At 46.5% G+C, this 24,459-nt stretch overlaps 1 protein-coding gene across 1 annotated transcript in view; it reads left to right on the top strand.

Annotated features, from left to right (window-relative positions):
• The first annotated feature begins 8,723 nt into the window (after positions 1-8,723).
• Positions 8,724-24,459, top strand: part of WNT3 (Wnt family member 3) — an 84,042-nt gene continuing 68,306 nt past the window's right edge. Inside the window, exon 1 of the mRNA XM_073325937.2 lies at positions 8,724-8,997. Coding sequence (XP_073182038.1) covers positions 8,918-8,997 — 80 coding nt within the window. The 5' untranslated portion in view covers positions 8,724-8,917. The remainder of the gene's footprint in view (positions 8,998-24,459) is intronic.

Below are 24,459 nucleotides of genomic sequence, written 5' to 3'. Positions count from 1 at the left end.
TCCCTGTTCCCCAAGATATTTCCCCAGTGAATGGATACAGAGTGCTTCACCCCACTCTGAAACATTCTTTTGTCTCTATTTATAGATGGGGCGAACCCCTGTCTGGTAAGCCTTAATACGTTATGAGTTTTCTGTAGATACCTTACGTGTTACCCCACATGGATAAATACCCTACAAGACATGTGTTTGGAGTAGTGAGTTTGTCAGGTCTGAGACAAGAGTTGTTTGCAAAGAACAGGGGACCTTTTGCCAAGGGTCCGTGTGTCCCACAGCCCATGGCACCAATCCACATGGCACCTTCAGTTGTGTGTTGAATGCCCTCCTGCCTTCTGACAACTTTCATTCACTCTTAGGCCCCAAATTGTAACAGTGGGATCCTCATTAGGACATCTACATCCTACTTTTGGTTGCTCAGGTTGTCATGCAGATGTCTTTGGGATGATAGCAAGAGCTAAGAGCCAGATTCTGATCTCACTCACACAAGGCAAAATTCAGGAGTTACTCTATTGGTTTCAGCAGAGGCCCCATAGATTAATAGAATTTTCAATAGATTCTAAGACTAAATATGGAATTTGGATGTTCTATTTAGGTACCTACCACTGAAGATGGGCACGTTTTCAATGGGCCTCCTTAGCTACATTAGTTCAAACAGGTGACTACAAAAAAACCCAGACCCCACTAGAAACATGCCCCCTGGATGATCACCCTCTCTGTGGTGCTGTGGGTATTGGTAAAAGAATGTAATACCACACTCAGTGTCAACTAAAGGTAAAAATTCTTAATCTCACTCAACTACAAATCAAAGTATATTCCAAGCTTCCTGGTGAGAACTGTCTGCCCTGCTGGGGGAATTCCTCTGAACACTTGATTTCCTGCAAAAAAGCTAAGACACAGCTCTCCTGCATTCCTTCAGGACAGGTAGAATTTTAAAACTCAAGGGGCCTAATCCTACACCACTGAACTCAGTGGAAGTTTTGCTGTTGACTTCAATAGGTGAGCATCTCGCCGCGCTGAATGTGATTCTAGTGTTTAAAGATACGTATTTTTTGTACAACATGGCCCCTAAATGCAAGCCAACTACTTCATCTAGTGCTCAACTGAAGAAACAGCGATCTGTTCCAATGCTGGAGGAGAAACTGGCTGTGTTGGACTTATTGAGAGACAGTATATCGGTCTCCAACGTGGCGTGTAAATACGGCTGCAACAAATCTAGCATCCGTGCCATCAAGATTCGAGAGAGAGAAATTCGTCAAGCCATGGCATCAAGTGCTCCAATAACTGCTAAGGTGACGAGCCAGGTGCGTGATAAGATTTTAGTGAAGACTGAAAAGGCATTAAACTTATGGCTGGAAGACATGAACCATAAACATGTGCCTATCGATGGCAACACGTTGTGAGAAAAGGCTCTTAGCCTCTACGCGCTGTTCAAACTTCCCGCCAAAGAGGGACAGCCTTCTGAGGAGAAGGAATTCAAAGCCAGCCAAGGTTGGCTTAACAGTTTTAGGAACCGCTTCAACCTCAAAAACGTGCAGACTCCTGGTGAAGCTGCATCTGCCAATGAAGAGGCAGCAAAAGCCTACCCCAAACAATTAAAGAAAATCCTAGAAGAAAAGAGCTACCTTCCGGAACCAGTTTTGAATGCTGACGAGACTGGGCTCTTCTGGAAAAAAATGCCCAACCACACTTACTTTTCGAAATCAGAAGGACAAGCCCCTGGCTTCAAAGCAGCTAATGACCATATGGCTGTGTTGTTTGGTGGCAATGCGGCTGGGCATTCAATAAAGCTGGGCTTGCTCTACGGGGCTGCAAATCCCCGTGCCTTAAAAGGCAAGAACAAAAATCTCCTGCCTGTGTTCTGGCAATCAAATAAAAAGGCTTGGGTGAGGGCAGCATTATTTCTGGATTGGTTCCACACGTGTTTCATTCCGGAGGTCAAGGGGTACCTCAAAGAGAAAGGACTTGATTTTAAAGTGCTGCTGATCGTAGACAATGCTCCTGGCCACCCTGTGGCACTCCGGTTTGCGCATAACGACACTGAAGTCGTCTTTCTCCCCCCCAATACCACCTCCAACCTCTCGACCAAGGCGTGATTCACTGTTTCAAGGCCACGTACACGAGGCTTACATTCTCATGGATACATAGCGCTATGGATGCTGATCCCAATCTTAATATGATGGAGTGTTGGAAGTCCTTCAACATTGCCGATTGCATCATTTATATTAAACAGGCAATGGATGCAATCAAGCCTGAAACAGTCAATGCATGTTGGCGAAATCTATGGAAAGAACATGTGAATTATTTTAAAGGTTTCCCAACCATTGACGAAGCAGTGAAACGCATTGTTCAGGTGGCCAGGCAAGTGGGTGGTGATGGCTTCATCGACATCCTTGAGAGAGAAATTGAAGAATTAATTGAGAGTCATAGAGAAACATTGACTAACGAAGAGTTAGAGGAACTGAAAAAATCGTCTACAGAAGACGAAGATGATGACGATGAACAGGAAGAGCCAGCAAGTTGGAATCTTCATAAATTTGCTAAAGTGTTCCAAGCAGCAAAACACTTGAATGGTTTAATTTCTGAATACGATCCCTCTATGGAACGAAGCCTCAAAATCACATGTAGTATTATGGATGATTTGAGACCACATCAAGAAATGTTTGAGCCGCTCAAGAGACAACAGCAACAGTTGCCGATCACCATGTTTTTCAAGGAAAAACAACCAGCAGCAGATGAGCCTACGCAAACAACTTCTTGAGCTGAACCAGAGCCAACCACTTCATCAATGACTCGCTCTCCGTCACCCAAGCTCTCTGTCACCTCTGTCTCCTGTATCGAAATCAAGCCCTGATGACCCCCCTGTAATTACCCTCCTGTAATTACCCCCTGTAATTAAAAATACAGTACTGTAAAATTATATTTTGCATATGTACTTTTTATTATATACTGTACATTACTGTATACATTATACATTAATAACAGGGGGAGGGATAGCTCAGTGGTTTGAGCATTGGCCTGCTAAACCCAGGGTTATGAGTTCAATCCCTGAGGGGGCCATTTAGGGATCTGGGGCAAAAATTGGGGATTGGTCCTGCTTTGAGCAGGGGGTTGGACTAGATGACCTCCTGAGGTCCCTTCCAACCCTGATATTCAATATTACTGTACAGAGTTGTAGACACAAAACCATGTACAGTATACTGTACTTTATGGGTGATTTAAGGGATTTTCAAGGGTAATTTTGACTATATGTGATTTTTGCCTTACACGCTGACTTTAGAACCTAACCCCTGCATAAGATGCAACTCCACTGTAGTATCTCAGAGCCCCCCCCCCCATCTAGTGTCCTATCACTGACTGTTGGAGATATTTGATGCTAACAGTCACAGATTGTATACATGGGCAGTCCCATGAGACCATCCCTCCATACATTTATCAAGCTCAGTCTTGAAGCCAATTAGGGTTTTTGCTCCACTGCTCCCTTTGGAAGGTTGCTCCAGAACTTCACTCCTCTGATGGTTTGTAACCTTCATCTAATTTCAAGTCTAAACTTGTTGATGGCCAGTTTATATCCATTTGTGCTTGTGTCCACATTGGCGCTTAACATTAAATAGTGTTGCACATTAAAAGGACCATTTAGTCCCTGCTGGTGCACTTTACCCTAGTGCTCTTTGAAACAGCTATGTTAAAGCACACTAGGGAACCTTTAGTGTGCACCAGCAGGGTCTACATAGTCCAATTAAAGCACAACATGTTGGTGAGCTTTAGAAATCAACCCCCAACACAGAGCGCATCATTCCACAAGCCCTAAGAAAACACATTGAAAATGTGAGCCTTCAGATACCAAATTCGGGCTGTGACAGAGTTCCTACTCTACCTTGGTGGGTCTTGAGCTTATTGCTCGCCTTGGAGCTTCACGGCAGCCCTCAGTTTGGCCATTTTCGTGAACCCACAGTCCAGGTCAATTCCTCCTGTGTCTGACCAGGAGTTGGGAGGTTTGGGGGGAACCCGGGCCCACCCTCTACTCTGGGTTCCAGCCCAGGGCCCTGTGGAATGCAGCTGTCTAGAGTGCCTCCTGGAACAGCTGTGCAACAGCTACAACTCCCTGGGCTACTTCCCCATGGCCTACTCCCAACACCTTAGAATCATAGAATCATAGAATATCAGGGTTGGAAGGGACCCCTGAAGGTCATCTAGTCCAACCCCCTGCTCGAAGCAGGACCAATTCCCAGTTAAATCATCCCAGCCAGGGCTTTGTCAAGCCTGACCTTAAAAACCTCTAAGGAAGGAGATTCTACCACCTCCCTAGGTAACGCATTCCAGTGTTTCACCATCCTCTTAGTGAAAAAGTTTTTCCTAATATCCAATCTAAACCTCCCCCACTGCAACTTGAGACCATTACTCCTCGTTCTGTCATCTGCTACCATTGAGAACAGTCTAGAGCCATCCTCTTTGGAACCCCCTTTCAGGTAGTTGAAAGCAGCTATCAAATCCCCCCTCATTCTTCTCTTCTGCAGGCTAAACAATCCCAGCTCCCTCAGCCTCTCCTCATAAGTCATGTGTTCTAGACCCCTAATCATTTTTGTTGCCCTTCGCTGGACTCTCTCCAATTTATCCACATCCTTCTTGTAGTGTGGGGCCCAAAACTGGACACAGTACTCCAGATGAGGCCTCACCAATGTCGAATAGAGGGGAACGATCACGTCCCTCGATCTGCTCACTATGCCCCTACTTATACATCCCAAAATGGCATTGGCCTTCCTGGCAACAAGGGCACACTGCTGACTCATATCCAGCTTCTCGTCCACTGTCACCCCTAGGTCCTTTTCCGCAGAACTGCTACCTAGCCATTCGGTCCCTAGTCTGTAGCGGTGCATTGGATTCTTCCATCCTAAGTGCAGGACCCTGCACTTATCCTTATTGAACCTCATCAGATTTCTTTTGGCCCAATCCTCCAATTTGTCTAGGTCCTTCTGTATCCTATCCCTCCGCTCCAGCGTATCTACCACTCCTCCCAGTTTAGTATCATCCGCAAATTTGCTGAGAGTGCAATCCACACCATCTTCCAGATCATTTATGAAGATATTGAACAAAACCGGCCCCAGGACCGACCCTTGGGGCACTCCACTTGATACCGGCTGCCAACTAGACATGGAGCCATTGATCACTACCCGTTGAGCCCAACAATCTAGCCAGCTTTCTACCCACCTTATAGTGCATTCATCCAGCCCATACTTCCTTAACTTGCTGACAAGAATACTGTGGGAGACCGTGTCAAAAGCTTTGCTAAAGTCAAGAAACAATACATCCACTGCTTTCCCTTCATCCACAGAACCAGTAATCTCATCATAAAAGGCGATTAGATTAGTCAGGCATGACCTTCCCTTGGTGAATCCATGCTGGCTGTTCCTGATCACTTTCCTCTCATGCAAGTGCTTCAGGATTGATTCTTTGAGGACCTGCTCCATGATTTTTCCAGGGACTGAGGTGAGGCTGACTGGCCTGTAGTTCCCAGGATCCTCCTTCTTCCCTTTTTTAAAGATTGGCACTACATTAGCCTTTTTCCAGTCATCCGGGACTTCCCTGGTTCGCCACGAGTTTTCAAAGATAATGGCCAATGGCTCTGCAATCACAGCCGCCAATTCCTTCAGCACTCTCGGATGCAACTCTTCTTTATTCTCACCATAGGACCTTCCTCCTGGTGTCTGATAATGCTTGTACTCCTCAGTCCTCCAACAGTACGCATTCTCGCTCGCAGCTCCTAGTGCCTCTTGCTCCTAGCTCCTTACACACGCACCACAAACTGAAGTGAGCTCCTTTTTAAACCCAGGTGCTCTGATTAGCCTGCCTTAATTGATTCTAGCAGCTTCTTGAGGTGTTCTAATCAGCCTGTCTGTCTTAATTGTCTCCAGAAGGTTCCTGATGGTTCTTACCCAGGAAAAAGGGACCTACTTAACCTGAGGCTAATATATCTACCTTCTATTACTCTCCTATAGCCATCTGGCTCGCTCCTGTCACAGGACCTTAAAAATCTTCCCAAATAATTCCATCTGAATGATAGAGGAATGCAAACAATACAGCCACTGACTACATGAACTAGAGCAGTGGTTCTTAAATTGTGGGTTGGGACCCCAAAGTGGGTCCCAACTCTGTTTTAATGGGGTTACCAGGGCTGGTGTTGGACTTGCTGAGGCCCAGCTTTGGCTCCCCCACCCAGGGCAGTGGGGCTCAGGCTTTGGCTTTGGCCCCTGCAGCCCGGGGTGGCAGGCCTGGGTGAGCTCAGGCTTTGGCCCATACTCCTGGGGTCTTGCAGTAATTTTTGTTGTCAGAGGCGGGTCATGGCACAATGAAGTTTGAGAACCCCTGAACTAGAGGAATCCACTAACAGCTCCATGACAAGGAACCCATATATTTCAGGCAGACGGGCACAGAGAACTCTGTGCTGGTGAAATTCAGGAGCGGAATGGATACAAGGAACTCACATGGAACCTAATCAAAAGCCCAACAAAATCAGTGGAAAGACTTCCATTCACTTCAATAGGCTTTGGACCAGATTCCATGGTCTTCACATATATGCTTGTTATTCATCTTTTAAAAACTGCCCGTGGCACAGTGTGATGCCAGGCAGTGGCAGATTCGAGTCTGGTTGAGTACCTCAAAGGCTCCACTTCCTGTGTATCATGGCCTCTTTCTCCATAATACAGCGATGATTAAACCTGCCAGTCTTCATGGCTAGTCGTTTATAACATGTGGACTGTTCCAGGAGAAAGTTTTGCCTTGATACCAAACACCCCCTCTCTCTTCCTGGTCTTTTCATACCAGTCCCTCCCCATCTGCCTAACTGTTCCTGGGCCAGATCTTGATATCTCTGTTCAGTGACAGACTGTCCTAAGTAAACAATGGGTAAGGTCATCAGGATTTGGCTCTACATTTGCGGTTAAACTTAATGCACTCATCACCATTGTATGCATATTTTGGAATAGCATCAAGTCCCCCTAACTCCACCATTTATATTCCTTTCTTAAGCTGGGTTGTTCATGCTTGGTTGTCTCCAAGAGAGACATTTCCAGGCATACCAAAGGCTTCATTAATGAGCCCTAATCCTATCACTAATGAAAAGCTAAAGAGATGCATGTTGTTTTGCCCCCTGAGGATGGCAGAACATTAGAACCACCGACCTGGCAGCAGAGCAGAAATGGGTGAAGAGCCAATGTACAGTGCATAGCCTGGGGAGGAATGTCCTCTCACTGATGCATGATGCCTGGTAAATTGGCCAGAGAGAGAGGGAGTTTGGTATCAAGATCAAGTAAGTTGATCATGGAGATATTAGACCAAATGAAGATTGCAGTTGGTGAAACACTATCTCTGGGCCAAAGCCTGCATTCTTACTCATTGAACTCATGGAAATGAATAAACACTGCAACATCTGGCCCAGTGCATTTCAGTAGTTATCCATGTACAGAAATGAGTTTGGCGCCCACAGCCTTGGGTTCTGGGGAGATGTCTTACAGCTTTTAAAAGCAAGCCCACACATTAGGCTGCCTGAGACCAGACCCCATATTTCATTTATTTCTGCTTCCCCATGATCACTTGTTTGGATATCTGGTTATAAGGAGCCAGATCTTCAGCTGGTATAAGCTGGCATAGCTCCATTTGAGGTCAGTGGAGCAATGCAGACTTACATGAGTTGAGGACATTAGTCTTGGAGGAAATCCATTACTGACTGTTCCTATGTGTTGTTTGTGCTGAATCACCCTGTCACCTTATTCTGCTGACACACAGTAACTGTAAATAAAGCACCTCCACCATCACGAATGAGGTGTCCTCATTGGCCTTTCACTGTGTCTATTCAGAACATGGGCTCCATACGTTGGAACTGGGCTAGCTGGTGAGGAGTTGTGTTTTCTCATTATAGTAACTTATTACTTTAATGATACTTTACCCTACTACAGCACCTTTCATCCAAAAATCTTTGAGGCATCACTGACATTCCCATGTCGTAGTTGTTGTTGTACCCATTTTACAGGTGGATAATCAGGGATACAGAGACAGGAAATGACTTTTCCTACGCTCACACTGTGGGTCAGTGGCAAAGTCAAGAAAACAACTCAAAAGTCCTGAGTTCCAATTGCCAGCTCTAACCATTGCATCCCATGCACTCCCACTTAGGAGCCCTGGCTCCCAGTCCCCCCTGCTTTGACCACTAGGCACTGATTCCTTGATTTAAGGTTTAACTAGTTTGGGCCATGCAGTTATTTATCTTTAAAAAATAGATTGATTGCAAAGCAGCAAAACTAATTCTTGAAACCTTCCCTTCCTGAAGTTCTGCATCCCCACTGTGAGGGGTTTAGATTTACCTCCATCACCAACTAACTAAGTCATTTTTCCCTTCCCCACCCTGAGACTGACAGAAAGCAGAAATATCCTTCTTCCTTACCTTGCAGAGTCTCATCATGGCAAGCCACATGCAGGAGCAGTGCACCCGGGTTCCTAAGTGAACTTAAAAAAAAAAAGAAAAAGAAAAGAAAAAAAAGAAATCACATTATCCCAGCAATGTCTCTTGCAAAAGGGTTTCTCTGTGCCCTTCCCCAGAGAGGGCTAGGAACAAAGTTGTGGGGCCGGGGGGGTGTGGGGGGGGTGGGAATGACTGACAGCCCTGAACTATAGAATCATCCCTTACCTTAGGCCATGCAGTCTGATTGGCTGCCTGCTGACATCCCCAAGCCCTGCACTTTTTAATAGAAGCTTTTGGATGATCTACAGGGGGAAAGGCTTGGAGAGGTGCGTTTCTGACAAGAGAGAAAGTCATTCTGCACTTCAAGGGACTTTGTTTGACTGTTTGGGGTGGGGGGATACTTCATTTTTGCCCTTAATGTTTTTCTGAAAACTTCACTGAGGTTTTCCCTTGCACCAGTCTGGACTAATGGATTACCACCTGCTTGGATTAATTTTATCTTTTCTCTTCAGTGGCACAAAGGTCTTAGCCGGGTACCCAATTTGGTGGTAAGATTCCCCCCCAGTTTTTATGATTAATTAATGAGTTCATTAATTCTTAGAGATGGGGTTTGTGTGTGTGCATGTTCCTTCCTTCCCACCCTTAGTTCTTCTGAGCTAGGCACAATTGCGTGTTTGGTTCTAAACACAATTTCTGCAGCTTTGTCTGGTAATTCATTAAACATTTCAGGGTTATTTTTAAAGGACAATGTATAGGTTTATCCCTGAACTAATGAAGATTTCTCCAACCCCCTTAATTCTCCAATTTCAGCCATTGTAGTTGTGTTTAAAATAAATATACGAGGATGTATTTTTATTCACTGTGCAATATAATTTTCATCTGTCACAGGACTCTGGCTTTTGTTCGTAGGTAGATTTCTCCTCCCCTTCTTATTACATACTGCTCAATCCATTATTATTTTTTCATTCTATTTTCTTTTGGGCTGCTGCAGTTTTGGGTCTTCTTTCTCTCCTTTTGTTTTATTCAGTCATTCGTGTGAATTTAGTCCAGGAAATATGCAGAGGACACAAATGGCACCGAGAAAAATTTTTTATTGCAGATATGTTCCTTATTTTCTCTTACCAAAAAATAAAAGAAATCCGTTTTATTTTAGAATGTGGCTGATAATTGACCTGTATTATTCTACCTTTTAAAAATAAATACATTAACAAAATTTAATCAAAGGTTAGATCCCTCCTTGAAGAACAGAGATGCAAAACAAAACAATCATGAGTCACTTGGAGATAGAAGATGGTTAGTAGTATAGTACAATATTTCAGTCCATTTCTCAGTTTATCACATAGGATTTCTCATTGGAATGAGTCTCCTATGTCTGTGTACAATGTAGGTAGGGGACTCTGTATGTATGGAGCCATGAGGCAGAAACTAGTTATGTCAAAATACTTTAATTATTTTTCCCCCTTCCAGAAAAGCTTTTTTTTATTAATTAATCAAATCCCTTCTGTGCAGACTTGGAGATGCAAAGAAGTAGGCTGGAGTGAACTTGGAAATGGGCTGCCATGTCTGGGGAAAGGAAAAAGGGAGCAATAATTAAACAAATCTATTAATTATCATTGTGACTAAGAATGAAAATTTCAATTATTGCAGTCAAAGCATGTCTAATAATGTTACTATGAGTATATAATTTCTAATCCTTTAAAAGCTACACAGACTCCTTAAAATGGCTAAATCTCAGCGTTTGCATTTTTTTTTCTGCAAAATAAAATTTTCCACCCTGATCACGAATGCTGAACTTGAGGGCCTAAGCCGGGCGTAGGAGGTCCACCAAAATGAAGACCTTGTCAGATTCCTTTAGACCCTTCTCCTCCTCATTCAATTATCAAGACTGTGAAGCATTGCAGTGTGCGTCTGGAGAGGGGGGCACCGATCAGAGTGGCTGTATCTAAAGAGAAAAAAATGCCTTTGGAGCTGCACAGGATGATTGGACTTTGTTGTGCAGCCAACTGTTCGAGAATCCAATTGGGTTCGCACCCTGAATGAGAATCTGACATAACTCCGTGAGGGTTAAATGATTGAGTCAGGAGGCATCTGCTGAGACTTTCATACTGAGGAATGAAAATCCCCTGGAAGAGATAGATCTGTTTTCCTTCTCAAGTAGAGGGTTCTCCCTTAGAATGAGTCTTCTCCCTGTTGGCAGAGAAACACACCACAGAGAGTGCATTCCCCAGGCCCTTGGCACAAATAATACAAACAATGTGCATGTTTTCTGGTCACTTACACAAACATGTTGTGCTCGGCAAGCAGTGACAATGGGAGAGGAGAGGGTTAAATCAATCAATGTAGAACTTGCCTACAGTTCCAGTAATCTGTACCCTGCATAGTTTAGTAGAGCCCTGTTCCCTGGCAGTGCTCAGAGTGTTAAAGAAAGCTCTGCCATACAGATATGATGAGGTGACTGAGTCTTAAAATGGGGGAGGGGAGACAGAGAAAGTGGCTAAAGCTTTTGAGAGACTTTTTCCACGTTGAGTAGCCGCAGGCAATGAGTATCTGGAGCCAGGGCTCCCCGGCACTTTGAGAATTCTCACTGCTAAGATCATGCATTCCAAAGCAGAGGAAATAAATGAGGGTCCCAGTTCAGCAAGACACTTAACCACACTCTTAATGTTCAGCATGTCCTTAAGTCCCATTGAAGTCAAGTGCTTAAACGCTTTGCGGAACTGTGTCCTAATTTCCTGTGCAATAGCGTCTGCTCTGAGAAGCACCTTCAAAAGGCAGCTGCCTCATTTGAAGCACTTCCTCTAAAATACCCTCATGCAGTACCCAGTGACCTTTAACTACAGAGCAACCTCTGTGAGATGAATAATTGCTAGACCTTCAGGGAGACGCCTGATTTGGGTTTTACCGGCCCTCAAGGCTGAGGGTGTACTATGCTCAGCTATCCTAGTGCAACCCCATTGGGCATTTTCCCAGCCCGTTTTGGAATCTTTGCCTCTAGACTACATTGGCAGTAGGCCAACCCCTCTGAAGTCAATGGGGTTGAGCCAGTATAAATGGGGGCCAAACTGGATCCTATTGTGTGCACAGAGTGTGTCAATGTAAGCTAGGAAAATACAACAGGAAATGTGGAATAAGAAACAGTGAATAGTAGGCTGAATCCAAGGTCTCTAGAATAATTCTGATTCTTCTGTAACTCAACTAAAGGGATCAGTTTAGGTTGGAAATAAACTGATATAATGTCTTCCAAACAAGGAATAAGAATTAAAAAAAAAAAAATCCACTGAGGGACTCACATGTCCCAAAGTTTTGTAACAGCTAGGCCTGGTGGTAGCAGCTGGATAGACATGATAGACAGGGTCTGTCCAGGTTTTCCCAAGATTGTCCCTTCTTTTAATGCATCTGTCCTGAGAAATCTGTAAGGGTGGTCAGTACACACTGCCAGCTGTCTAGTTTTGTGGGCTCAGAATCATCCTGGATGTCCTGGTTTTTTGTACCTCAGAGATGGCAACTCTAGACGTAGAAGATACGCCCAGTATCTGGAGCTGTTACAGTTGAACGATGGAGTATTCCCAAAACCAGTCTATTGGGTCAATAAAGCACATACTAAAATTGAGTCCAGTATCCATGTCTGATGAATGAATCTTCAAAGGCTTGATCCTATAGTTCTTACTACAGCAAATCTCCCCTTGCAGTTGATGGTCACTCTCTTGCACTAAGGGCTTCAGGACTGAACTGTTGGCCTCTCTTTCTAGAAATTAACATGAGAGACAGGGCAGGGAAACTGGGATGATTTTTCAGTCTGCAAAGTCAAACCCAGACCAAATGTTGGTTGGGATCCAGGTTCCATTTTATCTGTAGTTCTCTGGGATTGAGGTAAATGGTTCCAGCCCATATGCATATAACATGCATTTTATATATAAACCTTTCTGAAAAAGGCCCTGATTCACCAAGGTTCTTAAGCATGCATGAAACATTGGAGAGAATGGGAAATAAATGGGACTATGTTCATGCTAAAGTACCTTGCTGGGTCTCCTTCCCACCCACCCACAACAACCATTTAATAAAAAGAGACAGTCCTGCCCACAAAAGCTTACATTCTAAATAGACAAAACAAATTGGCTGAAAGAATAATTAGAAACAGAATAACAAAACACCTGGATCATGTTCTGATGGGAACTTTAAAGGAAAATTGTGTCTCACTAATCTCTTATAATTCTTTGAACATGTCAATAAAATAGTGGAAAAAGGAGAACCCATTGGAGTTTACCAGTTGAATTTCTTTAGACTTCCAAAAGGCTTGAAGGTCTAGGTCCTACAAAAAAGGCTACTAAAGACGCTAAGTAGTTACAGCATGAGAGGCAAAGTATTATCATGGATCAAAAAATGGCCAGAGACAGAAAACAAAGAGTAGGATGAAATGGTTAATTTTCAGCATGGAAGAAGTTAACAATGGGGGTCTCAAGCTTCCATACTAGTTCCTGTGTTGTTTAATACATTGATTAAAAATCTGGAAAGAGGATTGAGCTGGAAGAGGGCAAAATTTGCAGATGATTTGAAGTTATTTAGGTTAGTCACCACCAGAGAGGAGTGTAAGGAACTTCAGAGAAACTGGACCATGCTTGGTGAATGGGCAACATCTTGGCAAATGAAAGTCAGTGTTGATAAATGCAGATTAATGCACGCTGGAGGGAAAAATAATCTACTCACATATTTTACAGAGTTATAAATTAAGTATATCAACTCAAGAAAGAGACTTAGGTATCATTGTAGGCAGCTCAGTGAAACCTGTGCTCAATGTGCCGTTGTGGTCAAAAATACAAATGAGATGTTAGGATGCATAAGGAATGAGATGGAGAATAATACAGAATATTTTAATGCCATCCTATAAAGCAATGTTGCAGGCTCACCTTTGAACTGTGTGCAGCCCAGGATCTCCAAAAGTCTATTGCAGAATTAAAGGGGATTCAAAGACGAGTGATGAGATGATGAAGAGCCAGGAAAAACTTTTATATGACGAGAGATTGAAACAATTAGGATTGTTGCCTTAGAAAGGGAACAAATAAGATATAAAAAATATATAAAATACTGAAGGGTCTAGAGAAGATAGATCAGGATGTTCTGCTGTCCTTGTTTCATAACACAAGAGCAAGGGACATACTGTGAAATTAAAAGGTTGATTAAAATTAAATTAAATTAAAAGAGCCACAGCTGCTGGCTTTATTGACACAAACAAGCACCCACTCTCCGGCCGCTCCACCTAGCCCTGCGAGAGCACTACAGGAGAGGGAGGGAGCCTCCTTTCCTACCAGCTTGGTTCTATTGCAGAGCCTGTCAGCAGGCTGTCAGAAGCAGACCGACTCCTCAGCTGAGCTGATATGGAATCACTGAGGGAGTGACATAGGGAATCCCACAATGGTGCTTAGAGTACGGCTACCCTTGGAGCTGGGGGGGTGATTCTCAGTGCGAGGAGACATACTCACACTGGTCTAGGCGAGCCAGTGAGCTAAAATCAGAATGTAGGTGGAGGAAGGAGCTAGTTGCCGCAAGTGCTTATGTAACGCCGACAGACCCCGGTCACTGGTGGGCAGGACTGAACCAGGGACCTCGGGAGCTTAGTGCATGAGCTAAAAGCCATCTAGCTGTTAGCTAAGGTTGTGGAGCAGACTTATTTTATCTCTCTCTGTAAGTGGTCTTGGTGCCACTAGATGGGACAGAGCACCACAGCCAGGAGGTGTGGGGGTTACACTGACCCATCCGAGACCCTCGGCATGTACTTGGACAGTTGGCACTGCCATAGCTGTCCGATGTGAGGATATGAGACTGATGAGTGCTAGCTGGGAATCCCACACCAGCTCTCAGTGCAAATGTGCCCTTCCAGTTCTGTAAGTCTGGCCAAGCTACGGAAAGATTTCATGCACGTTTGCAAAAGTAGACACTGATGTTGGGTACCTGATCTTCATGGGTGCTGAGCCCCGGCAGCTCTTCCCGAAATCAGGTGGAGCTGTGGATGCTCAGTCCTCTGAAAATCAGGCCCAAGTTATCTCAAGTTGGGCTCCCAAAAATCAGGAACCACTTCTGAAACTGTTGCCTTAATGTGTTAACGGACTGGCAGATTCTCCAATATCTATATCACCGACTCTCAGCTAGTATAGGTCTTTTTCCCCCTCTAGTGGCTAGTCCACATATAAGGACAAGAGCCTACTTCAGGAGCCAGCTACAGGTATTAAGCCTTCATTTCAAGTAAGGCACTTGCTCTTAGCTCTGAAGGTCTCTGGTTGAAGCCCTGTTATAGGGTTACGATGATGTAAAAAACCAGAATGTCTATCAAAATTATACGATTTTTATAACTGATATTCCATTAACATACTCCAATGGCTGCAACTAGATTATGCTCAGTGTTAATTCCCTGCTTTATGGCTTATTAAGCAGTTCAGTGATGAATATTCATTCCTACTGGTGACAGTTCCTTGGCTGTGGTGAACTGAGTGGGGCCGGCCTCAGGATAGTATTTAGTGGACAGGCCTGGAAATATGCTGGCAGTCTATTTTCCTTGTTGTTGCTACCACCATCTGTGCAGTCCCCATCCTGTGGTTAAACAGAAGGCTCCAGAGCTGTCAGGCCTTGACCCGTCCCAAAGCTAACCACTTAACTGGTCTTGAGGTTCCGGAGCTGTATTGCAACATACAAACTACGACCTGAAAAGAATGTTATGTTTGCAAAGTCAAGCACCCAGAATTTAGAACTGCCAGACTTACAGTTCCCAGTGCCACCATAATTCATCCCTCTTGTGCGTACACTTTATGAGAGTCTTTAATTAGAGGATCACCTGCTGCTTTTCCCACAGTACCCCTGCCTCAGTCAGTGCTCAGGAGGGAAGGTGCCCATTAATTGGGGAGCTAGTCGATATTTCTTTTTAGCTCATTCAATCAGTGTGTGGCCTTATTTACTGTCCATCATGCAAACCCTGCTCTGCATACGAAGTCATTCCCTCCTCAGGGGTTTTCTGTAGTGCCATCACCATCCCACTGGAGAGCGGTGAGAAGGTACCATTGTCCTCTTCGCCCAGGAGGAACTGAGGCATAGTGAGCTAGATTCCCACAAGGACTAAGGCACCCAACTGCCACTTTAGGTGCATAAATCCCAGAATCAGGCCCCACTGGGAATTCCAAAACTCCTGCGTAGCTGCTGCCGAATCCTGTGAGCATCTAAACTCACTCAGAGCCTATATTTTTGCAGTAAAAGCTCCCTGCACACCTAAGTTGCTGTCCCTGGTTATGCACAATATTGCTCCTCACCAGACATCCAGACGCCCAAGCCCCAGAGCGATGCACGAATGGGGGAGGATAGGATCTATCCACTAAGCATGCTCAGAGCTCACCTGCTGGATCACCCCCAATAGGGAAGCTTACATATGGCAGCAGCAGACACCTGGGAAGTGGGAGACCTCTGGCTCAAGTCCCCCCTCTACCTGAAGTGGAGACATTATTTGAAGCAGGGCCCCCATCTCTCAGGTGAGTGTCCTAATCACTGAGCTATGGGAAAGTCTGATATGGGGCTGCCTCAATCTCTCCTGTTGAAGCTGTTCCATTATGGAGAACTAGTGGCCTGTGATGTGCAGGAGGTCGGACTAGATGATCACGATGGTCCCTTCTGGCCTTAAAGCCTCTGAGTCTCTGACAGCGTCATTGAGGGAGCGTGAGGGGGAGTGCAAGCATGGGGGACTATGGTTAGAGCATTCAGAGCCCTCTTCAAATCCTTTCTCCCCATCAGCTGGTGCAGGGAGTTGAACCGGAGTTTCCCACATCCCAGGTGAGTACTCCAGCCATTGGGCTAAAAGCTAGGAGGGATGGTTTGCAGCTCAGAACCGCAAGCAGAGAGGGGCAGTGCTGAGGATGTACCCTGCCTGTGGGCATCTCCCAATGGCTAGCTTAGGCAGCTCCCTACATACATGCTGGCTTTTGTGAATCGCTGTCTACAGTATTAATTTGATAGGGAGCCTGGCAGCAAACACAGGCTTTGTGACTCACCGTGATTTTCTAGTTGCCTAAAAGTTACAGACATTAAGGCCAAAACTGTCAAGTGTCCACTAACTTCAGCCAAACTTGAGATACCATGGACTTGAGTTTTTAGAGCACCTTGCATTATATAGCACTTCCTATGTTCAAAGCACAGCTCTCAGTGAACATCTCTGTGGTGCTCAGCACGTCTGCAAATCTGTGTAGCTCAGTGTGCGGCCGCTGGAGCCAGAAGTCGGGGCCACCTGGGAAAAGTTTGCTGCAAGTGACTTGGCCAGCACCACACAGGGCCTCTGTGGTAGCAGCAGGGACAGGCTCCACGTCTCCAAGGTGTTAGTCAGCTGCCCGAACAACAAGACGTTCCTTACTCCTCTGGTAATCCCCTGCCTCATTCACTCCGCTCCTTCCAACTTCTACAACAAACGAGGCAGGATCCTACAGACAAGAGCCTCCTTCACTACACAGCCCTGATTCATTCCCAGAGCACCCAACTGCTGCTTTAGGCATCTAAATCCCAGAATCAGGCCCCACTGGGATTTCCAAAACCCACACTCAGTCGCTGCTGAACCCTGTAGTTGGCTAAACCTGCTCGGTGCCTGCTTTTTTACAGTGAAAGTTCCTTGCATGCCTCTTTCTGCCTCTGGCACCCCATGCCAGGCCCGTGGACACCAAAGGCCCAGAGCGATGCGTGAAGTGGGGGACGATAGGCATTCCTTCGCCTAACTCACTTGCAGGGCCCAATCCAAGACACATGCTCAGAGCTCACCTCCTGGCTTAGCCCCTATAGGCAAGAGTACATGCCACAGCAGTGGCCCTCCCTCCTGTCAGCCCAGGGGTTAGGGTGATGTCAAGAACTGTGGGTCTTGCCCCAGAGCCACAGGGCTGTGAGGAGCTAGTAAGCTCGAACCAGCCACTGTGACCCAGTGACCTGCTAACAATCGCTAGGGCGGAAGCTGAACCCCCGCTGAGCACTCCAGTGCTGGAACTTGACTGAAAGGATGCAGGGGGGTCTGACTGGTTCACAGCTTCTCTGTAAACCCAGCACAGGACCAGGAAGTTGTCCAGGGAACTGGGACCACGCTGCTCCTGTGGCTTGACTCCTCCTGTCCAACTTGTGGTTCCAATCTCTGGTTTGACTCCTGCCTCTGACCTTTTGGTCTCCTGACCCAGCTCGACTCTGGTCACCAGTCGGTGGTTCTGGTCTCAGTTTGTCTCCCCCTTCTGATCTGGTAACCTGACCCAGCTGACTCTTGACTCTTGTCCTGTGACTGCAGAGCCTAGCTCTGACTGCTAGGGCTGGCTGCCTATGACCTGGCCATGAAAGGTACTCACCTGGGAGGTGGGAGACCCCTGGCTCAAGTTCCCCTCTGCCTGAAAGGGAGAAAGGCTTTGAACAGAGACCTCCCACTTCTCCCATGAGTGCCCTAGCCACTGAGCTGTGGGATAGTCTGATGCAGGGCTCCTTTCAGCTCTCCTGCTGAAGCTATTCCAGTGTGAATAACCAAGGGAAGAACAATTGACAGAGTGTGAGCATGACACTCTCCAGCATGGTGGTCAGAGCATGCACCTGGGAGGTGAGAGACATGGGATTGCTCCCCTGCTCCGATCATGTGGATGATTTATTCACAGTGGAACAGATTCAACAGGAGAGACTAAGGAGCCCCACCCAGCACACTCTGGAGCCCAGTGGAGAGGGCGCTCACCTGAGAGGGCAAACCCCTGCTCAAAGCCTTTCACCTCCTCCCCAGTTACTCCTAAGGGCATTCTGTGCCAAAAAATAGAAGATTCTAAGCACAATATTTTAAAATTCTGCAAAATTTATTTGTCAAAATAGCACAACATAATCACGCCAGTTTCAATTATTTTGGTAATTTATTTCAAAATACCTGTTAGCAAGTATGACTGTAACAATACAGGTTTCAGAGTAACAGCCGTGTTAGTCTGTATTCACAAAAAGAAAAGGAGTACTTGTGGCACCTTAGAGACTAACCAATTTATTTGAGCATGAGCTTTCGTGAGCTGTAGCTCACGAAACTAACTAAATAAATTGGTTAGTCTCTAAGGTGCCACAAGTACTCCTTTTCTTTTTGTGACAATACAGACACACACAAAAATTCCCCCAGGAGCAGAGAGTTAAAGAAACCCCTATGACAACCCAGTTCCTGTTTCTCTGCCCCCTTCCCCCACCCCAGAGCCCAGCTGGGGGGCCAGAGACTCACAACCCCTCTCCCCAGAGAGCCCACCTCCAGCCCCCCCCAGCCAATACACCCAAAGCCCTCCTCCCCGGAGCCCAACCACAGGGCCTCCTCCAGCCCAGATACCCGCAGCCCCTCCCTCCCCAGAGCCCAGGGATCCAGAGGGAGAAAGAGCCTGATGCTGGGTCCCAGGCTTGCATGGGGTTTCCTGCCTGCTGCCCTCTCCTTCCCTCAGGGCATGGAGCCCGCTAGCCCCCTTTCCCGCCCCCCAAGCAGTGTCTTCTATGTGCAAGCGGGGCTCTGCAGGGTCCAGTGGCCCCTAGTGGCGGCTAGCAGCATTGCAGCCCACTTCTGTGGGGGGAAATTATGCATGCACAACATTAATTTCTGAAAAATTCTGCATGGCACAGTGGTGCAGAATTCCCCCAGGAGTACCCAGTGAGTACCTAACACTGGGCTATCGGCTAGGAAGGAGGTGTCTTTCTTCTCCCCTGTATCTTGTCAACAGTGTAGTTCCTGATGCCAGGGGACGGTTCACAGGTGGGAAGCCCAAGCAGAGGGAGGCAGCCTGGACTTCCAGATCTTTCTCTGTGAGAGGAGTGGGGCTTGACATCTCTCATTGGCTAGCGTAGGCAGGGAGCTGCCTAGCGTGCTGGCCTTTGTGGATCCCATTCTGAGGCACTTCTCTTCCCGTTCCTTGGATAGGGAGCTGGGACACCTAACTTGGCTTTGGGAATCCCTGTGATTTTTCTAGATGCCTAAAAGTTAGTTGTGGTGACATTCAGTGTCACTTCTCCAATGTTTCTTTGTGAATCTAGCCCTGAGAGCCTAAATCCCATTGGCTAAGTCCCTTGTGCAAATGAGATTGAGGCTCCTGGAGCAGTCAGGCAGTGCACCGCTTAGCACAACTGGATACCTTGAAAAGCTGGGCCTGGATACTAGCTTCTAGCCACTGAAAGTAAGGGCTAAAGTTGTCCTCCATTTTGCTGGTGCATCTTTGGTTATGGATGCAAATCAGGTCGGTAAAAGCACTTGGCTAGATCCACAAAGGGACCTTAGACTCAGTCTTGCAACACCTAACATTTAGGCACCCTGCCAACTAGCAGACTCCACAGCCCTGAGGTTGGCACCCAGGCTCCCTGTATGATGCAGAATGGCCCAGAAAGGCAAAGGATTAAAACTTTCTAAATTCCCTGCTTCCTTAACCTGCCCTCTCCTCCCAACAATGGGAGTCCCTCATTCAATTAGGGGACAGAAACAGTGCCATGAAACATATAGTGAGTATCAAATCCTTATATTGAACTGTTGGGATCATTCTGTGAAGCTAAAATCTCAACTTTACTATAGTTAGCTAACCAAAGAGAGGAAGCCGTGATCTGCTCTCAGAGAGAGGTGGGGTTTGTCAAACTATCCGGCCTGCGTATAAACCCCAAACACCTGCCTAGCACTTTGTGTTCAAAGCATTTTACGAATACTGGGCCTTCACCTTACTTCTGGGAGAAATGGTAGCATTTTACAGTGGAGGAAATTGCAGCAGAGAGACGAAGTGACTCACATAGGGCCACATGCCATGTCAGAACCCAGATGAGAACTTAGAAACTAACTTTTATTAGTCACAGAGGAACCCCATTTTTCAAAGGTGGCCTCTCATTTTCCAGTGTGTTTTGACTAGAGGTGTAATGCAGGTAGGTGGACTTTCAGGTCTGCACTCTGCAATTCGCTTTGGGGGTGTGGTGAGGCAGTGTTGCCTAGTGGACTGGGCACTGCAGTGGAGCTTGGGAGATCTGGGCTCTGTACCCTGCTCTGCTATCTACTTGCTGTATAATGTTGGACAAGTCACTTCACCTCTGTGTGCCTCGGTTTCCCCTCCCACCCTTTATCTGCTTTGGCTATGTCAGTTGTAAGCTCCTTATGGAGAGGCTATTTCCTGTCTTGCATGTGCAGAGCCCTACGGAGTCCGGATCTCAGTCAGAGCCTCTAGCTGCTACTGGAATACAAATAATCAATAACAATAAGAAATCCTAGAATCCTAGAATCATAGAATATCAGGGTTGGAAGGGACCTCAGGAGGTCATCTAGTCCAACCCCCTGCTCAAAGCAGGACCAATCTCCAATTAAATCATCCCAGCCAGGGCTTTCTCAAGCCTGACCTTATAAACTTCTAAGGAAGGAGATTCCACCACCTCCCTAGATAACGCATTCCAGTGCTTCACCACCCTCTTAGTGAAAAAGTTGTTCCTTATATCCAACCTAAACCTCCCCCACTGCAACTTGAGACCATTACTCCTTGTTCTGTCATCTATTATCACTGAGAACAGTCTAGATCCATCCTCTTTGGAACCCCCTTTCAGGTAGTTGAAAGCAGCTATCAAATCCCCCCTCATTCTTCTCTTCCACGGACTAAACAATCCCAGTTCTCTCAGCCTCTCCTCATAAGTCACGTGTTCTAGTCCCCTAATCATTTTTGTTGCCCTCTGCTGGACGATTTCCAATTTTTCCACATCCTTCTTGTAGTATGAGGCCCAAAACTGGACACAGTACTCCAGATGAGGCCTCACCAATGTCGAATAGAGGGGAACGATCACGTCCCTCGATCTGCTGGCAACGCCCCTACTTATACATACCAAAATGCCATTGGCCTTCTTGGCAACAAGGGCACACTGCTGACTCATATCCAGCTTCTCGTCCACTGTTATCCCTAGGTCCTTTTCTGCAGAACTGCTGCCGAGCCACTCGGTCCCTAGTCTGTAGCAGTGCATTGGATTCTTCCGTCAGAAGTGCAGGACTCTGCACTTGTCCTTGTTGAACCTCATCAGATTTCTTTTGGCCCAATCCTCTAATTTGTCTAGGTCCCTCTGTATCCTATCCCTACCCTCCAGCGTATCTACCACTCCTCCCAGTTTAGTGTCATCTGCAAACTTGCCGAGGGTGCAATCCACCCCATCCTCCAGATCATTAATGAAGATATTGAACAAAACCGGCCCGAGGACTGACCCTTGGGGCACTCCACTTGATACCGGCTGCCAACTAGACATGGAGCCATTGATCACTACCCGTTGAGCCCAACAATCTAGCCAGCTTTCTCTCCACCTTATAGTCCATTCATCCAGCTCATACTTCTTTAACTTGCTGGCAAGAATACTGTGGGAGATTGTGTCAAATGCTTTGCTAAAGTGTGAACAAATTTTACCCAGAATTGGGAAAGCTTGAAAACGTACCCTCTTTTAGAATCCAGGGATTAATTTGTCTAAGGCCAAGACCTGCTCTCTGCTAAAGACACGCAACTTCCATGGCTCTTAACTGAAAGTGCTGGAAGAAATATTTGCCCTGCACAATTCTGCTAGGAGTCTGAAGGGGAGCATAGCTGCAGGGGTAGTTCACACATCTTTATCAAACACACACAGGGGCCAGAGTCTCTGGTGTTTTGCCCCTGTGGAGTCAAAGTGCAAAGTGGCTGTGAAATGACTCTACAGGTTGCAGAGCAAAAGAGCCTCTGTCCCAAGTTATCAATTCATGCTCCACTAATCCCAGAGGCAGGAAGGAAATGGCGAGAGATCCCAGCGCTGCATACGTTGTGGCCAACTACCGTAATTACAGGCAGGTCATGGATTCTCCTGCATTCCCTCTTTGCGGCTCCTCATCCCTAGTGCCATGGTGAGGGCTGCATGATGCCTGTAGATAGGTTTCAGAGGGCCTTCTGTATTTTTCACTCCATGCATCTGATGAAGTGGGTTTTAGCCCACAAAAGCTTGTGCCCAAATAATTTGTCAGTCTCTAAGGTGCCACAAGGACTCCTCATTGTTTTTCATGCCTGTAGAGTGTCTGAAGGGGGGCAGGCATGCTCAGGCAAGATTCAGTGTAACTATACACTCCCCTTCCCCCTGCACTTCAGCCTCACACTCTGCTGAAGAACAGGCTAAAGTCCAGGCTTTCCAGAAGCGTTACCCAGAGTTAATCCTCGGGGCTACTGTATGTAACCCCCTGATAAAAGAATGGCAAGAGTCCCCAGCCAATTTCAGAGAGCACCAGGCACTCTCCTAGTAAAACAATCATTAAAGCACAGAAGACAACCTGCAAACAGCACCAAATAGTGTAACTAGTGTTTGGAATAGTAGGACGCAAACTTGTGAACAAAAGAGATGAGGCAGTAGATCTCCTGGTGTTCCTTACACAGACTCTCTCCCCTTTTGGTTTCACAAAAGCAAGCAAGCAAGGTTTCAACATGACATTTTCTATGCTGTAACACACATCAAAACACATTCCCTCTCTGAGGTGATTTCTCCCTGTGTCCATAGTGTAAGATGTGTGCCACGTGGGCTCTTCCAAGCAAGCGTGAGCCATGGCAGGTCTCAGTCCTTTCCAACAGTTCAGAGCCCAGCCAGCAAGCACATAGTCTGGGGATGGCCACAGCCAGCAGCATGCCCGCCCTGGGGTTCACAGATGACTGGTCCTTTCAGTTGCTGATGAAACAGAATCTATAGCCTGCACCCAAAGTGGCACTGGGATTGCAAGCAGCATATAAAATATCTATGTCCAGAATCTCTGTAAGGCTCTCAGCCAAGTCAGGCAAGAATTCACAAAGCCTGGGGAGTCTCTAAGGGCTGCTCCAGTCTCTCTCGCTGAGACACAAACCCAGGTGAGAGCAGTTAGCTGATTGCTTAGTATAAGTTCCACAAGCGCTGTCGCCTCTAGATCCATAAAACTCACCATTATCCTAGTGGAGAGCATCCCAAGTAAGTAATGCTGGAATCGCCCACTGATTTGTGTCCAAGTGGTGCGGGGACTGTGACACAGCCCTGGCAGCAGACCACCTCTTAGCCCTGTCAATCAGCCACCGAGGCCACAGAGGTGTCTGTAAATCCTTTCCCCCTTGCTTTCTGATTGACTCAGCTCTCCGAGGCGAAAGGGTGGGATCTGCCAAGTGGGTTGCCCACAATGAAAACTTCCTACACAGCCTCAGAAACAACTGAGCCCATCACGTGAGTGTCACACCCTGTTCTGGAAGTCTCTGGGCCCTTCTAGCTGAGTTTCCTGCCCTGCTCTCTTCTGCACCAACCTGAGCAGGGACACAGCATATCCAGCTAAGATCCACATCACGAACAAGGTCAGCTCCCAGACTGCTGCGCTGGGCATCACAACATGGGGAAGAGATGGCCAGCCCTCTGTGGAGATAGAGGTGGTTAGGGACTATTTAGAAAAGCTGGACGTGCACAAGTCCATGGGGCCAGACGAGTTGCATCCGAGAGTGCTGAAGGCATTGGCAGCTGTGATTGCAGAGCCATTGGCCATTATCTTTGAAAACTCGTGGCAAACGGGGGAAGTCCCGGATGACTGGAAAAAGGCTAATGTAGTGCCAATCTTTAAAAAAGGGAAGAAGGAGGATCCTGGGAACTACAGGCCAGTCAGCCTCACCTCAGTCCCTGGAAAAATCATGGAGCAGATCCTCAAAGAATCAATCCTGAAGCACTTACATGAGAGGAAAGTGATCAGGAACAGCCAGCATGGATTCACCAAGGGAAGGTCATGCCTGACTAATCTAATCGCCTTCTATGATGAGATTACTGGTTCTGTGGATGAAGGGGAAGCAGTGGATGTATTGTATCTTGACTTTAGCAAAGCTTTTGACACTGTCTCCCACAGTATTCTTGTCAGCAAGTTAAGGAAGTATGGGCTGGATGAATGCACTATAAGGTGGGTAGAAAGTTGGCTAGATTGTCGGGCTCAACGGGTAGTGATCAATGGCTCCATGTCTAGTTGGCAGCCGGTGTCAAGTGGAGTGCCCCAGGGCTCGGTCCTGGGGCCG

Source organism: Lepidochelys kempii, chromosome 27 (assembly GCF_965140285.1).
Source record: "Lepidochelys kempii isolate rLepKem1 chromosome 27, rLepKem1.hap1, whole genome shotgun sequence".
Lineage (NCBI taxonomy): Eukaryota > Metazoa > Chordata > Testudines > Cheloniidae > Lepidochelys > Lepidochelys kempii.
The sequence above is the reverse complement of the archived record's forward strand: the minus strand, read 5'-3'. Positions and strand labels throughout refer to the sequence as shown.